The sequence below is a fragment of the Nicotiana sylvestris genome, chromosome 12 (genome assembly GCF_000393655.2).
Source record: "Nicotiana sylvestris chromosome 12, ASM39365v2, whole genome shotgun sequence".
In the NCBI taxonomy this organism is placed as follows: Eukaryota; Viridiplantae; Streptophyta; class Magnoliopsida; order Solanales; family Solanaceae; genus Nicotiana; species Nicotiana sylvestris.
Window position 1 is genome coordinate 163,559,061 of NC_091068.1, and position 15,896 is coordinate 163,574,956.

The 15,896-nt window shown below is 38.6% G+C and overlaps 1 protein-coding gene across 1 annotated transcript; it reads left to right on the forward strand.

Moving 5' to 3' along the window:
* The first annotated feature begins 485 nt into the window (after positions 1–485).
* Positions 486–992, forward strand: LOC138884043 (uncharacterized). The gene is made up of 2 exons (XM_070164782.1): positions 486–677; positions 768–992. The coding sequence occupies exons 1-2, from the start codon at positions 486–488 to the stop codon at positions 990–992; spliced, it is 417 nt and encodes a 138-aa protein (XP_070020883.1).
* Positions 993–15,896: the final 14,904 nt, after the last annotated feature.

The window sequence follows — 15,896 nt, forward strand, 5'->3', positions numbered from 1 at the left end:
CTATCTTTGTCAAAGTAGACAGATTCAGCAAGTATGCGCATTTTTTATCTATTGCACATCCTTTTACTGCAATACAAATCGCTAGGGTCTTCATGGATCAGGTTTACAAATTGCATGGCTTACATACCAGTATTGTCAGTGATAGAGATAAGGTGTTCTTAAGTGTATTCTGGAAGGAACTCTTTAAAGGATTGAAGGTTGAATTGAAGTTCAGCTCTGCATATCATCCCTAAATAGACGGACAATTTGAGAGGGTGAATCAATGTCTAGAGAATTACTTAAGGAGCATGACTGATCATAGACCTAGTGATTGGAACAAATGGATCTCTTTAGCTGAGTTCTGGTACAATTCTAATTATCATACAGCCACTCAGATGACTCCCTTCAAGGTTTTGTATAGGTATGATCCTTCTCAATTGACATTTGAGATGGTGTCTCAGTTTAAAGTTGATGCAGTTGATCAATGGCTACAATAAAGACAAATTATGACAAAAATTTTGAAGGAGAATCTGGAGAAGGAACAACACAGAATGAAGTTCTATGTTGTTAGGAAAAGAACTAAAAAGGAGTTAGAACTTGGTGATTGGGTGTATCTCAAATTGCAGCCCTATAAGCAAACTTCCATTGCTCTAAGGAGAAACTTGAAGCTGACATCCAAGTACTATATCCCGTATCAAGTGATCAAGAATATCAATTAGGTTGCCTATGAACTTTAGCTCCCTGCTTTTGCAAAGATTCACCTTGTGTTTCATATCTCTCAATTGAAGAAAAAGATAGGCTCACATATGGTTCTTTCCATTGACCCTCCAGTGTGTTCGGATAATGGCCAGCCACTTGTGGAACCTGTTGCAATTTTAGATAGAAGAATAGTGAAGAAAGGGAATGTTGCAGTTGCTCAAGTCTTAGTGCAGTGGGCTAATTTGCTGTCGGAAGAAGCCACTTGGGAAGATTACAACTTCATCAAATCTCAAATTCCAAACTTTGAACCTTGAGGACAAGGTTTCCCAAAAGGAGGAAAGATTATCAAGAATTAAGCTAGTTAATGTTGTAATTAGCAAAAAGTCCTAAGTTTAGTACTATTTTTAATTCAGTCCATTTTAATTTCTGTATTTTTAGTTGGTCCCTTTTGCAATTACTGGATATTAGAGACACGTGGCTAGTATGCCATTAGAATAGGGAATCCTTGGTTGGTTTTGTTATATGCTCACAGTGTACTCATTTTCAGATTTTTATCAGAAATATTATCCAATTTCTCTCTCTCTCTCTCTCTCTCTCTCTCTCGCTCTCTCTCTCTCTCTTCTTCTTCTTCTTCTTCTTCTTCTTCTTCTTCCTCCCTTCTCTTCTCTCCAATTCTGTTTCTTCACGACTGAGCTCTTCTATAGCTCAGCTCCTGACACAAAGTTAGCCATGGAAAGAAAGATAGAGATAATTTCTATGGAGTTAATTAGACCTCTCTCTCCTACTCCCAATCACCTTAGATGCTTTGAGTTCTCTTATTTAGATCACATGGCACCACCTACATCTGTTCCCTTGGCTCTATTTTATCCTTCTCCTCTCCCGTATAGTGGCGAGGGAGCAAGGGCAGCCAATTCATCAAGATTACTTCTTTTGAAGAAATCTTTGTTCGAAACACTTGCTCATTTTTACCCTTTTGCTGGTCGAATTGAGGACAACTCAATTGAATACAACGATGATGGGGTGCCTTTTTACGAGGCTTTTGCTTATAATTATCAGTTGGAAGGCATTCTTAGACAACCTGATGTGGATGTAAACTTCCTTTCTACTATCGAACACAACTCATTATTATCCTATAGTACAGTTCCATTACTCGTTCAACTCACCATTTTTGAATGTGGAAGCATAGCTATTAGTACGGGTGTTTCTTACAAAATTGTTGATCGTTCCTTTTCGTGCACCCTGATTGATGCCTCTTTATACCCAATTTTCCTCTATAATATTTTTTGAAATGCAAATATACCTTTAAAACTATGCATTAGCATCAATGGGTATTTTTCCATAATTTTTAAATTTTTAAATTAATTTATCTCAATATTTTCTTCATATAAATAAATACAAAATTGCATCACAGATGATTTTTAAAACATATCTTAATTTAATATTACCATTTATGGTCTTATTAAGTTCCAATTATTTCACAAATGGTCAGATTTACACCTTTTGGTTACAATTGCACTGATTTTGTAATTATAGCACATGTACACATTACTGCATAATTTTGCCAGAAATTGGTCCCTTATATTTTTAAAATATTGAATAATTATTTTGAAGCACTTCTATGCATGAAAATTATTTTTTTCTCATTTTTAATTATTTTATAAAATAATTTTATTCAATTATTTGGGGTATTTAACAAATAGCCTTTTAATCTCCCTAATATTTGGACCCAAAAACCAGCCCAAATCCCTAACCCAATTCACACCAAGCCCAAATGCAATTAGACCCGACCCAGACCCCCCTAATCTTGGCCGTTGATCTCTGAGATCAACGGCCCATATTGATTCTTACTAATTTTAACTCCAAATGACCCCCTCCTAACCTAAATTATTTTCTACCATACCCCGCTGTCACCCGTTCCCTTCTCTCTCAAACTCTCTCCACCTAAACCCTAATCCTCAAGCGCCGTCACCGGTTTAGCCCTCCGTTCTATGATATTTTTTTGTCGTCTCAGGTCTACACTGGCCTCCTACTTGCTATGGTTCATCGGTTTATTAGATCCTTGGGAAGATCTCAAGGGACCTAGGCGGTCTAGTTTGCACCTTTGATTTCTTTGCCTGTTTGAAGCCATTTGCTCGACCATGAGTAAGAAGCCTCTTTTATTTTGATATGAATCCATGATTTTCTAGACCTATGTTCGCGTCTCTGTCATGCTTTCTAAAAAACCCTAATTTTTTATCTCCGACCTTCTCAGATTTGTATAGATCTGAGACGAATCGAACATATCTCTCATGTTTTCCTTGAAAGTTTCTGGTTTTCACCTAATTCCCCATTTTCCTAAACTAGGGTTTACCCTAATTCGTCTTCTAAAAAGGTTTTTCGGACTATTAAACGCTTAGTCGTTTGTTCTTAAGTTTTGACTGATTTATGCTAAAGTTGTATAAGCCCTAAGTCAATTTGTGTTAAAACTCTAATTGTCTGATGTTTTGCTTTGATTCTGATCTTTCAAAGTTACCAGTCATGTTGGTTCATTCTGTATTCTAATTTACACGCCTTTTCTTAGTCGGATTCCTTACTTTGTAATTTTTTTTCCTAATTAACCTCTATTAGGGTTTTGAATTATTTTTCGCCTAATTTCTCTGTGTCCCTAAAGTTTATTTCAGCCTATTTGTTTATGGAAATTGATATATTCTTTCCAAAATTGTTGAATGATTTCCTCTGTTAACGTTCATGTGTATGATTCTTGATTGCTACATTGTTGATGACTTTAATTAGTTTTCTTGCCTTATTTAGTTGCCTATAGTATCTACTGATTCTTGGGATGATTATTTCCTTAGTTAGATTCTTAATTATTCACTCTTTGCCTAAGTCTGATTTGAATTTCTTTCCTTAAATATTTCTTGTCCTTACCGTTGGTTAATTACCCTTAATTAAGGGAAGATTATGTTTATTTTTTGTGTAATTGGTTCTGTGATCTTCCCTTGATTAACTGAAGTTGATTCTTTTACCTTATTGGCTCTACTCTTGAACTACTATATAGACTCCTCTGTTTTACTTCTCAACACATGAACATCAGTTCACAACACACACATACACTCAAACTCTTCTCCTTCTTTGCTACTTGTGCTAGTTGTGCTATTGTGGGTTTAGCCGGCTGAAATCCACGGCTAGATAGTGGGTCTACACTTGCTCAATATTCTGTAATCTTTTTCCTCAACTGGTATGTCTCTAGTTAAATTTGAAACCCAAACTATATGTATTCCATTCCTGCATTAGTTCATTGACTATGAATTTAATCTATCCTCTTATTTACTTCTTTGCTTAGCATGCCTAAATCCTGCCCTGTTCAATGTACAACTAGTATGTCTACACTTTACCTATTTATCTGATGCTTGACCAGCCTGTTTGTTGATTTATGTTTAATCCCTTAACTATATGATCATGATCCTACTTGTGTGTCTGATTCTACCCACTACATCTTTGCTACATGTCTTAATTGCCTTCTATCTTGGTTAATTTGTTAAGGCTATGAAGCTCCTAAGTGTTCTATGCATATTGTTGTCTACATGCCTCCTGTTGGAAATTGTGCATCCACCAGACTGTATAGAGAAATAGGTTCTCTATGTGTTTCCTCTAAAAATACTGATGAACCAAACTGTATAGGGATCTGGTCCTATATCAGTTGGGTACAGTGCTAATTTTGTATGAGCCCACCAAATAGTAGAGTACTTGGTCCTCTGTGGGGGTTTGCTGTGAATGCTAGTAAAGTTGTATGTAAATAAGGCCGAGGATTTTTACGTGGAAAATCCCAAACAAGGGGATCAAAAAACCACGACCTACACCTGTAGGCTTTTAACTTCACTAACTTGCAATCTCCCTATTACAAGCCATTTTACAATAACCCTATTGCAAAGACTTTAACTAACTTGTGATGCTCTCATCACAAGCCACTCTATAACTATCCTAGTTACAAAGAATTTGACTAACTTGTGGTATTTCCACCACAAGTCACTTTGTCACACTACGGTTTCAAAGGCTTTGACTAACTTGTGATGTTTCAACCACAAGCCACTTTGTCACACTACGGTTACAAAGGATTTTACTTATGACTCAACCTAATCAACGCTTCTAAGAAAGCCAGATAAGAATAACAATGAAGAACACATAACAAAGACTCAACAACCATAAGGATTAAGATATCATCAATCTCGGATCAGGTCCTTGAGGTTGCAGCAGCTTTGTTCTTGAGAGAGGTTCTTAAGCACTTGAGAGAATTTTCGTTTTTTGTATTTGCATGTGTTGAAACCTGAATCTTGTGCCTTGCATAAGGTTTATACTACACAAGACATCCTTAGTGATTTCCAATCTCAATGGGAAGTGACTGTTGCACTATCTGCTGCACTGTTGCAGTCAGTCACTTTCTGCAGTTGCTTTCCAGTTGTAGTTGACTTGTACTTCTGTCAGAGAACCCTAAGGGACTAGGTCCTTGTTGTGTTCCTCTTTGTACAGTTGCGGACGGTCACTTTCTACAGTTGACTTGTACTTCTGTCAGGGGAGCACTAAGGGATCAGGTTCCTGATCTGGTTCTTGTGCACACTGCCTAGATTGTCTTGACTTGAGTAACTTGAATGATGTTTTGTATAAACTCATTGGAGGTACACCTTGATCACATCACTTGAAGTGATGTGAGCACTTTAGTTGGTCAGAGAATGAGTGGGCGCTGGAAACAGTGTAGTGCGGCAGAATCTTCGTTTCTAGTTGTGTCCAATTGACTTTGTACTACCGTGCAGAACCCACAAGAGTATTAGGTCCTTATTTGGTTTCCTACCTTCTGAAGCTGTAGCAAGTTCACATTTGGCTGGAATCCGTTAGATGCAGTGTAATCCAAGTGAATAGGTTCCCTATCTGGTTCTTGACATTAAGTTTGTTAGATCATCAAAACACAAGACAAAGATATTGAAAACCTATCAATTTCCCCCTTTTTGATGATGACAAACTTAGCATTGAATACGAGAAGTTAGAGTTCAGAGAACCAGATTGAATAACAGGATACCACAGGTTCCCCATGACTTTATGCCTTTACTTACACATGTTTCCTCAGATGTTCCCCCTGACTTTTTACTATCATTCTTGGTATTTTATCTGGTTCCATACAAAAAGTTTGTTAGATCATCAAAACATAGATTAAAAGACATTAGGCCCATCAATTTCTCCATTTTTGATGATGCCAAACTTTTAACATTGATGACTATCTTGGTGCTCCCCTGACAGAAGTACAAGTCTACTGCAGAAAGTGATCGTCCGCAACTGTACAAAGAGGAACACAACAGGGACCTGGTCCCTTCTCTGACAGAAGTACAAGTCAACTATTTAATTGAACCAGATAAGGTAACAGCAACCACATATGTTCCCCCGACTCTATTCTTAACCCTGCCATATGTTCCCCCTGATACAGACATATGTTCCCCTGACTCGATTCACTCGATTCTTCCCCCTTTTGGTATCAACAAAAAGACACAATCAGATGTAAAGGCATAAATAAGTCCAATAAAGCTAACTCATGCCACATATGTGCACACAATCATGATAGAAAAGAGAAGCAAAAGTGAAAACAAGAATTGTACAAGCAAAAGAAGAGCTATTTTATTGAGAAGAAATTTGATTGTTTCAACAGGAGAAGCAATGGTGAGATCCAACATGCCATCAAAAAGAAAAACAACAGCCACAGACTCATCAGAGCAAAAGATAACTGGCTACTGAGAGGATCCTAGGGGGCATTAGAAGAGGGAGGCTTGTAAGAGGAGGCAACAAAAGATAAAAGGTTTTGAGAGCTAGGTCCATGCGTGCAGTTGCAGACAACTGTTAGTCAAGCAGTTTTCTCGCAGGTTTTCCACTAGTTTCCTAAGTCCAGAACTTGTCTCATACCTGCCATCTCCTAGATTTTCGGGCAAGCGTGCAACCCAACAAGACTTTTCTAGGTACTCAGACTCTCCTGCGCAAGGCCACTGTCGCTTGGCATGGTCTTTATTGAACCAGGTCCTCCCACAGTTTCCCATTTTTGTTTTCTAGACATTTCAACAAACTTCCCGTTCCTGCTTGCAACAGCCATAATGGCACTTTTCAAAACAAATCGTTCTCAACCACAACTTTTGTAGATCTTTTTACTAAGGAACTAGGTTCCTCCACAACATTTTTATCAACCTCAACCACTGGAATGTGTTTATCAGCCACAGCTTCCCCATATTTCATCAACCTCTTCTTCTTTTTCTTAATACTCTGCTTACTCTTCTGCAAGGCAGACTCAAAAGCCTCTTTCTTCTACAACCACCTGGTTTCTTTCAGCTAAAAGAGAATCAGGTTCTTCAACATGTTTTTATGTGACAGTGTCATGAACCGGAGACTCAAAAGGCTCCAGAGTCCTTTCATCCCCTAAGAATGGAGTTTCTTCCCCCTGAGATTCAGGAACAGAGGAGAAGTAGGGTTTGCAACACATGGAAGTAAGACAGGGTTTGATGGATGAGTAGAGGTGACTAGAGATGAGGAAGAAACTGGTATGGGTACAGTAGTATCAGGGATAGTGAAGAAGTGGGTTACTGGTGATGGTGTTAATGGGGAGGAGATGTGGGAGTGATGTTTATGGAAAGAGAAAAGACAATTATTCGTTGTCCATGGTGATAAAAGTGATAGAGAGTTCTGAAGGAAAAATTAAAAAGATGCAAAGGGAGACAATGGTTTAGAACTACTGGTCTGAAAAATCGGCTGATGTAGCAGTTGAATTAATTTTGCTATCCTTTTTTTCATTTGAACAAGCATGCGAAAAACACATTACTACTAACCTGTGGTGCAGGAACCAAGTTCCTGACCTATTTTTGTAAAAGGGTTTTTGCATCTCTCCTCCGAAGTTCAACACTGTAACTTTAGCTTCTATGATCATCATGTGTGTTTACCTGCAATGGTATGGATGTGAGTTAGGCCTAGTTAGAAAACACTTTAGCCAATTTTACCTTAGTGTGACTATCATAGTCATGTCAGCAGAACCAGGTTCTCAATTAGGTTTAAGTAATCCCAGTGCCATCTTGTTTCTCAAAGTGTTCCCTGCTCAGAGCTTTGGTGAAGATATCTGCAATTTGATCATCTGTGCAACAAAATCTTATAGAAATAAGACCTTTTTTCCACATTGTCCCTAAGAAAATAGTGTCTGACATCAATGTGCTTGGTTTTCTTGTGTTGAACCGGGTTCTTTGCCCTGTTGAGAGCACTAGTGTTATCACATAGAAGCAGTACACAATCAGTGTATACACCAAAAACTTCCAATTATTGCTTGATCCACAGAGAATGAGCACATCACGAGGTAGCTACAACATATTCTACTTCAGCTGTTGAGAGAGCTACTGAGTTTTGTTTACTTGTACCCCATGAGATAAATCATGATCTAAGAAAATGAACCATTCCAGATGTGTTTTTCCTATCCACTAGATAACCTACATAATCAGCGCCAGCATAACCAATAAGGTTGAAATTGTCACCTGAAGGATAGTATAGAACCAGGTTCTGTGTGTCCTTAAAATTTCTCAGAATTCTCTTAGCAGCCTTCATGAGGATATTCCTTAGAATTTGATTGGAACCTTGCACATAATCTCACACCAAATACAATGTCTGTCCTACTGGCAGTAAGGTAGAGTAGAGATCCAATGATTCCCATGCTTCCATGTCAAACCTTTTCAAGAGTTCTTTGATGCATTTCTGCTAACTGATACATGTTCCCTTTATGGACTGCTTCACTTGAAGACTCAGGAAGACATTTAGTTCCACATCATACTCATTTCAAACCACTTCCCATGAGTTTACAAAATTCTTCACATAATGAGTTAGTTGTAGCTCCAAATATGATGTCATCCACATAAATCTGATCAATGAGCGGGTTCCTTCCCTATTTCTTCAAAGACAATGTATTGTCAATCTTTCCTCTTGTGAAGCCATTTTTCCAAGAGAAACTTGGATAATCTCTTGTACCAAGCTCTAGGGGCCTGCTTCAATTCGTACAGTGCTTTATCCAATTTTGAATACATGTTCGGGATGTACATGACGTTCAAAAGCCTGGAGGTAGCTTGATATAGACTTCTTCTTTGAGAAAACCATTTAGGAAGTCACTCTTCACGTCCTTTTGGAATAAGGTGAATTCCATATGTGAACCAAAGGCAATGTGGATCCTAATAGCTTCTATGCGAGCTACTAGGCCAAAAGTCTCATCATAATCGATCCCTTCCTCTTGATTGAATCCTTGGACAGCAAGCCTTGCTTTGTTCCTTGTATCATTTCCATGTTCATTCGATCATTCCTGAATACCCACCTGGTCCCTATGTTGGTTCTGTTTGAGGGTCTAGGTACTAGGTGCCATACCTTGTTTCTTTCAAGTTGATGCAGTTTCTCTTGCATTTCAGTAATCCAGTCTGCATCGTACAAGGCTTCCTTGATATTTTTGGGTTTTTTTGGGGATAGAAATGTTGAGAAGGCTAGGGAATTTCAGGTTTTTGATCTTGTCTGAACTCTAGAATCAAGGGGTGATTATATTATCAAGTAAATGGGAGCTTTTGTGTTTCCAATTTGGGACTGAAGATTGATTGGTAGAGAAACTGGGTAAGTTAAATGGATTTCCCTGCACTCCTTGTTCAGTTACTTGGGGAGTGCCTTGTACTGCATCTCCAACTCTTTCTTCTGCTTCAGGGGGTAGTAATGGAAGTACCAGGTTCCTCTTAAGAAGTAGAAGAGGATGTTGCATTGTCTCTCACCTGTCTCCTTCATCTTACTCATCAAATCAGCCTTCCCATTTGAAGCTCCAGATATTTCCCAGGGACCAAAAGTGGTTCATTATCTTAATCATCACTGTTTCCTCCTTTTTAGAGGAGGATATCTCGTTGAATGGCATATGAACACTTCCTTCCACACAATGTGCCATTTTGTTGTAGACTTTGTGGGCTTTGCTTTGATGGGAGTATCCCAGAAGGATTCCTTCATCACTTTTTGCATTAATTTCCCAAGCTGGTCCTTCTCGTTGTTGAGAACACAAAAGCTCAGCATTTTCATCCAAAGGTTCTCAGATGAGTCAGCTTAGTTTTTCTCCTAGTCAGCAACTCATAGGGGGTTTTGTTCATGAGAGGTCTGATCATGCGCCTCTTTTCACTCCTGCTCAGTATTCCCATAGGAATTGCATGCTTCGTATTCTTCGAACTTTGAATTTGACAGACCATGGAACAGGTCCTTCTTCATTAATATCTCCAGAAGTGAGAAACTTGTAACCCCCTAATCTTTTATGCCAAGTCTTCAAATCATTATCAACTGCATTCAAGCAGCTCATATTACCAGCTTAGACACGAACTTCTACTATGTTTTCTTCCACATACCTAGAATGCACCCTTTCTTTCCATTTTCCAAAGGGTACGTCCCTTCCTTGCAGGGCTTTCAGTGAGAGAAAATCCATGGTATTTCTAGTCAAGTGCTTTGAGCATCTACTGTCCATGATCCATTGTAGTCCACTTCCTCCCATTGTTCCCTACACATCTAAATTATGGGTTAGATTTAGGAACCCAAACTAGTTTAGGTCCCTTGTTATGATAAAAGGGATGGATAAGGGCTTTTCTAGTCCATGCAGGCAGCATTGGTTTCTTGCGAGCGGTACCTGGTCCCCTATTAGTAGTCACTTTGTTAGTAAACACTTTGTTTTTCTGAACAGATTGAGCCCTGGCCTGGCAATTTTCCTTGAAGTGCCCATTGTTCCCACAGTCGGTACATAACCAGTTATCAGGAATTGTGACGTACTTGCTATAAGGGTTGTAATGATCTGTCTCCTTTTGGAACCTCATTCCCCACCTGTTTCCACTATTACTAAAGTACATGGCAGTGACAGCATCTAAGGACCAAGTCCACTTGAGAGATTTCTCAAGATCACTTTTTATTCTCTTCAATTCAGCTTGAAGCTGCCTATTTTTCTTGAGTTCACCACATATCCTAGTTCAAACAGCTTTCAACTCATTTTCAAGCCTAATGTGTTCCTCACTGGCTCTCTCCTTCCTTTTCTAGAATTTTAAGGTTTTGACTTAATCTCAGGTTTCACTATTGTTTCCCTTAGGTCTGTAATTTATGCCAAAAGATCATTCTTTTCTTTTCTGAAAAGTTCAATGGTTTTCTTATGGTCAGTAACTACAGCCACTAAGTCATCTCTAGTTTGTTCAGATTCTGCTAATTCTAAGGTCAAGGAATCCTTATCCTCCACAGACTATGAAAGGCACTAATTAATACATTAGCTAAAAACATGAGTTTTCTTGGAGAATAGGATTTCAGATTTCTCTAAACATCCCTGAAATTTACCTCTTTGTTGTCATCGTCTTCATCATCATCTGATTGAGCCATTAAAAAAAGTTGAGTCATATTCATCTGATCTTTTCTCTTGAAGTTCTTGGAGAATTCTTGCTTCAAGAGAGGACAATTTTTCATGAATTGCCCAGCCTTTCCACACTTGTAACAAAGATCATTGTCCTTTGATCTATTAGAGTTGTCCCTTTTTAGCACTTCTCCATTTCTTGTGACCATCTTCTGAAACCTTTTGGTTAAGTAAGCCATGTCACTATCTTTCTCACTCGAATCATTATTAGCAGCTTTTAAGTTCCAGGTACTTTTCCTTCTTTGGTTCTCTCCTTTCAAAAGTTGGTGGAGCAGCCATGAGGATCCTTCCTAGGTGTTAGCCTGATAGGAGGAACCCGCTATGATACCAATTGTTGGAAACTATGCGTCCACCAGACTATATAAAGAAATAGGTTTTCTATGTATACTAATGAACCAAACGGTATAGGGATCTGGTCCTATATCAGTTGGGTACAATGCTAATTTTGTGTGAGTCTACCAAATAGTATAGTACCTGGTCCTTTGTGGGGTTCTGCTGTGAATGCTAGTAAAGCTGTATGTAAATAAGGCCGAGGATTTTTACGTGGAAAAATCTCATACAAGGGGATCAAAAAACCACGACCTACACCTGTAGGCTTTTAACTTCACTAACTTGCAATCTCCCTATTACAGGTCACTTTACAATAACCCTATTGCAAAGACTTCAACTAACTTGTGATGCTCTCATCACAAGCTACTCTATAACTATCCTAGTTACAAAGAATTTGACTAACTTGTGGTATTTCCACCACAAGCTACTTTGTCACACTACGGTTACAAAGGTTTTCACTAACTTGTGATGTTTCCACCATAAGCCACTTTGTCACATTACGATTTCAAAGGATTTTGCTTATGACTCAACCTAATCAACGCTTCTAAGAAAGCTAGATAGGAATTACAATGAAGAACACATAACAAAGACTCAACAACCATAAGGATTAAGATATCATCAATCTCGGATCAGGTCCTTGAGGTTGCAGCAACTTTGTTCTTGAGAGAGGTTCTTGAGCACTTGAGAGAATTTTATTTTTTTGTATTTGCAAGTGTTAGAACCTGAATCTTGTGCCTTGCATAAGGTTTATACTACACAAGACATCCTTAGTGATGTCCAATCTCAATGGGAAGTGTCTGTTGCACTGTCTGCTGCACTGTTGTAGTCAGTCACTTTCTGCAGTTGCTTTCCAGTTGTAGTTGACTTATACTTCTGTCAGAGAACCCTAAGGGACTAGGTCCTTGTTGTGTTTCTCTTTGTACAGTTGCGGACGGTCACTTTCTACAGTTGACTTGTACTTCTGTCAGAGGAGCACCAAGGGTTCAGGTTCATGATCTTGTTCTTGTGCACACTGCCCAGATTGTCTTGAGTTGAGTAACTTGAATGATGTTTTGTATAAACTCATTGTAGGTAAACCTTGATCACATCACTTGAAGTGATGTGAGCACTTTAGTTGGTCAGAGAATGAGTGGGCGCTAGAAACAGTGTAGTGCGGCAGAATCTTCGTTTCCAGTTGTGTCCAATTGACTTTGTACTACCGTGCGGAACCCACAAGAGTATCAGGTCCTTGTTTGGTTTCCTACCTTTTGAAGCTGTAGCAAGTTCACATTTGGCTAGAATCTGTTAGATACAGTGTAATCCAAGAGAGTCAGGTTCCCTGTTTGGTTCTTGACATTAAGTTTGTTAGATCATCAAAACACAAGACAAAGATATTGAAAACCTATCACCTCCTTGCACCCTATTCATGTACCCTCAATGAGATTCCTATATATTCCCTATCTTTTTCACCCTTGTGTGCAAACCTGCTTGCTCAAGTGCCGGTGAATCTGAACCTTCTATGATTGACTGGCTGTCTACTGAATTTGTTCTCTCCATAATTGTTTTCAAAATGTTATCAGTATTCTTCTAAAAAACTAGTTTTCATTCGTAGCATTTTCTTAAAACTGGTCTATTCCAGAAAATCTTTTTTCACTCCTAAAAAGTTATCCCCACACTGTTTTCACTAAGTCTTTCAAACTATGTCTAGCACTCTCACTTACTCTTAGGTTATTATGTTCTGCCCCTCTGGTATGTATACTACTTAGGGATCCTTGAGATCTCTCTGAACTCTGGCATATGAGTGCTGGCTCTTCTACACTACATATAACCAGTCCCTATTTAAGAAAAGTCTTGGTGTGAGAACTGTCCGGGATCTTTGAGGTCCTTAGGGAACTCTGACACACCTGGACACTTGTTGGATATGAGATTTCTTAGCATTTGAGCCTACATTGAAGGCCTGATAATCCTAGGTTACTTTGCGCCTGCTTCAGGCTCCCTACAGTATCATTTTACATTTTCATCTATGTAATTTATTCAATCCTGGTTTGTAATAATTATTTGTAAACAAATATTGGGGTAACTAGTGAAAGGGGAGGGTTACTATGTGATTCTGTGGGGTAAATTGGGTAGAATCCATGCTTTAGGTGTTACATTATATTGAGTTGTTGTAGAAATCATGTTCTAGGATTGTATGACGCACTAGATATCATGATTTAGGTTTGCTATGCTTACTCTCATTAAACCATGCAAAATTTGTGCATTAGATATCTTGATTTAGGATAATCACGTTTATTGCTTCTGCATATCACATGTTATAGTTCATCATCTCACTTTTGATTCTGTATAAGTAGCTATCACTTAGAAATTTTGCCATTAAGTTACTAATATTGTTTAATAAAATAACCTTCTCCATGTGCATTAGAGATCCTGTTTTAGGACTACACGTGCATTTGCCTTGAGATATGTCGCTAAAATAAATAGGTTAAAACAGCCCTCACACACGTATCATGTCCCTGGTATGAATTAGTATAAAATCACCTGCTATAATATTCGTCACTTAGATCAGCATGCCTATAGGATGAAAGAACTTCAAACAGTTCAGGAAGTCCCTAGATTGTGACTGCATATACACACCTAGGCAAGCCTTAGGTCGTTAGATAACTGTGAAACCAGATTTGTTTATATGTGAATTGTTCACGCTTAACAGGCTATAAAACTAGTAGGCAAACTGGTTAGGATTTCGCCACTTCCCTTAAAACAAACTCTGCATATCATGTATCTATGACATTCATCTAGATATCATGTTCCTAGGCTTTCTGAACTTTTTCAAAATCAGCTGCTTGAGACGTGTTGTTTATTTCCCTATGTATCTGTGGAGGTAAATATGAGCCTTTACCTGCTTCCTTATTTGACAGTCCTATGTGTTATTTGTTGTCGCCTAGACTTTTCCCTTTTAAACACATTAGGATTGTCTAGAACTGCCTAAGTCTAGAGGTCCTAAATTCCTCCGGGGCCACAAGGAAGGGATGGGTAACAGCATGTTTAGAGGTCGTTAATCAAACTCACTTATATAACCATTAAAGAGGGGTAATGGTAGTAAAAGGATATGATGACCTGCACGCTAATGTCACGTGTAGACCCTCTAGTTGAGGAGGATTACCGGGCATTGCACAGATTGATCCTGTAGGCTAATCACCTTAGGACTTCCCTTTCCCAATTCATATATGTGTTTAAATTATCTAAACTTCTCTCATATATGTGCATTGGACCATCTCAACTTCCTTGGTCATATATGTATTTAGACTGTTAAAACTACCTTTATTTACAAATATGTGCTAAGACTGCTTACTTGTTAATTGACTAATTCGCATAGTTTAAAGTTCAGCTGGGACCCACCATTGTGGACCGCAAGGGGTGCCTAACACCTTCCCCTCAAGGTTATTTCGAGCCCTTATCCTAATCTCTGGTAATGCAAAACTGGTTACATGACTTAATTGCTCCAGGTGCCCTAACGCACCTTAATCCGTTAGGTGGCGACTCTTCAAATACCCAATTCCCAAAAGAAAACGAGTTATTCCCCCATGAATGTCGAAACCCGGACTTCCCCGCAAAAAGGGGAAAAAAGGGGGCGCGACAGCATGCCGATTCTGCTGAGGATATTTTAGGCTCTTACCATAACGAACTTATTTTTGTGAATTAGTCTTAAGCATGCAGTCGCGCCCCCTTTTTTCCCCCTTCCAACGGAGAGGAGTTTCCGGATTTCGACATTCATGGGGTGTAATGACTCATTTTCTTTTGGGAATAGAGTATTTGAAGAGTCGCCACCTAATGATTTAAGGCGCATTAGGACACCCATAGAGTTCTTTTACAACTATGTTTGATAACCAGAGATTGGGTAAGGGCTTGTAATTATCCTAAGGAGAAGGTGTTAGGCACCCCTCAGGATCCACTAGTGTGGTTCCCGGCCAGATAGTTTTTTGTGAATTTTCAATTAGCAAGTAATCAAATAAAAGGCTTAAGTAATAGGGGAATTAAGTTTAAATACACAAGTGCAAACAATTATTAAAAGTTAGGGTTTTGTTATAAGCTAGACATGCTTGTAAAAATGAAAGGGTGTCCAAGGTTTGTTTATAATATGGATCACCTTAATGCAATACCCGGTATGACACTCCTCAGAAGAGACACGTGGTATTAGCGCACCGGTCATCATATCCATATCTACCCTTCCCACCCTGTTAAGGTATTAAAGCATAGATTGGTTTCGACCTCTATTGCATGCTATTACCCGTCTCATTCCTATCAGTCTCAGAGGAACTTAGGACTACTATTTTTAAAAAAGGGAGGATTTTAGGCTGACTCTTAGGTTTAAGGGTAAAAATACTAAGGCGACATACAAAACATGTAGGACTGCATTTTGAGGGGAACATATAAACAATTAGAGGGCTCATATATACCTCTGCAAACAATGCATATA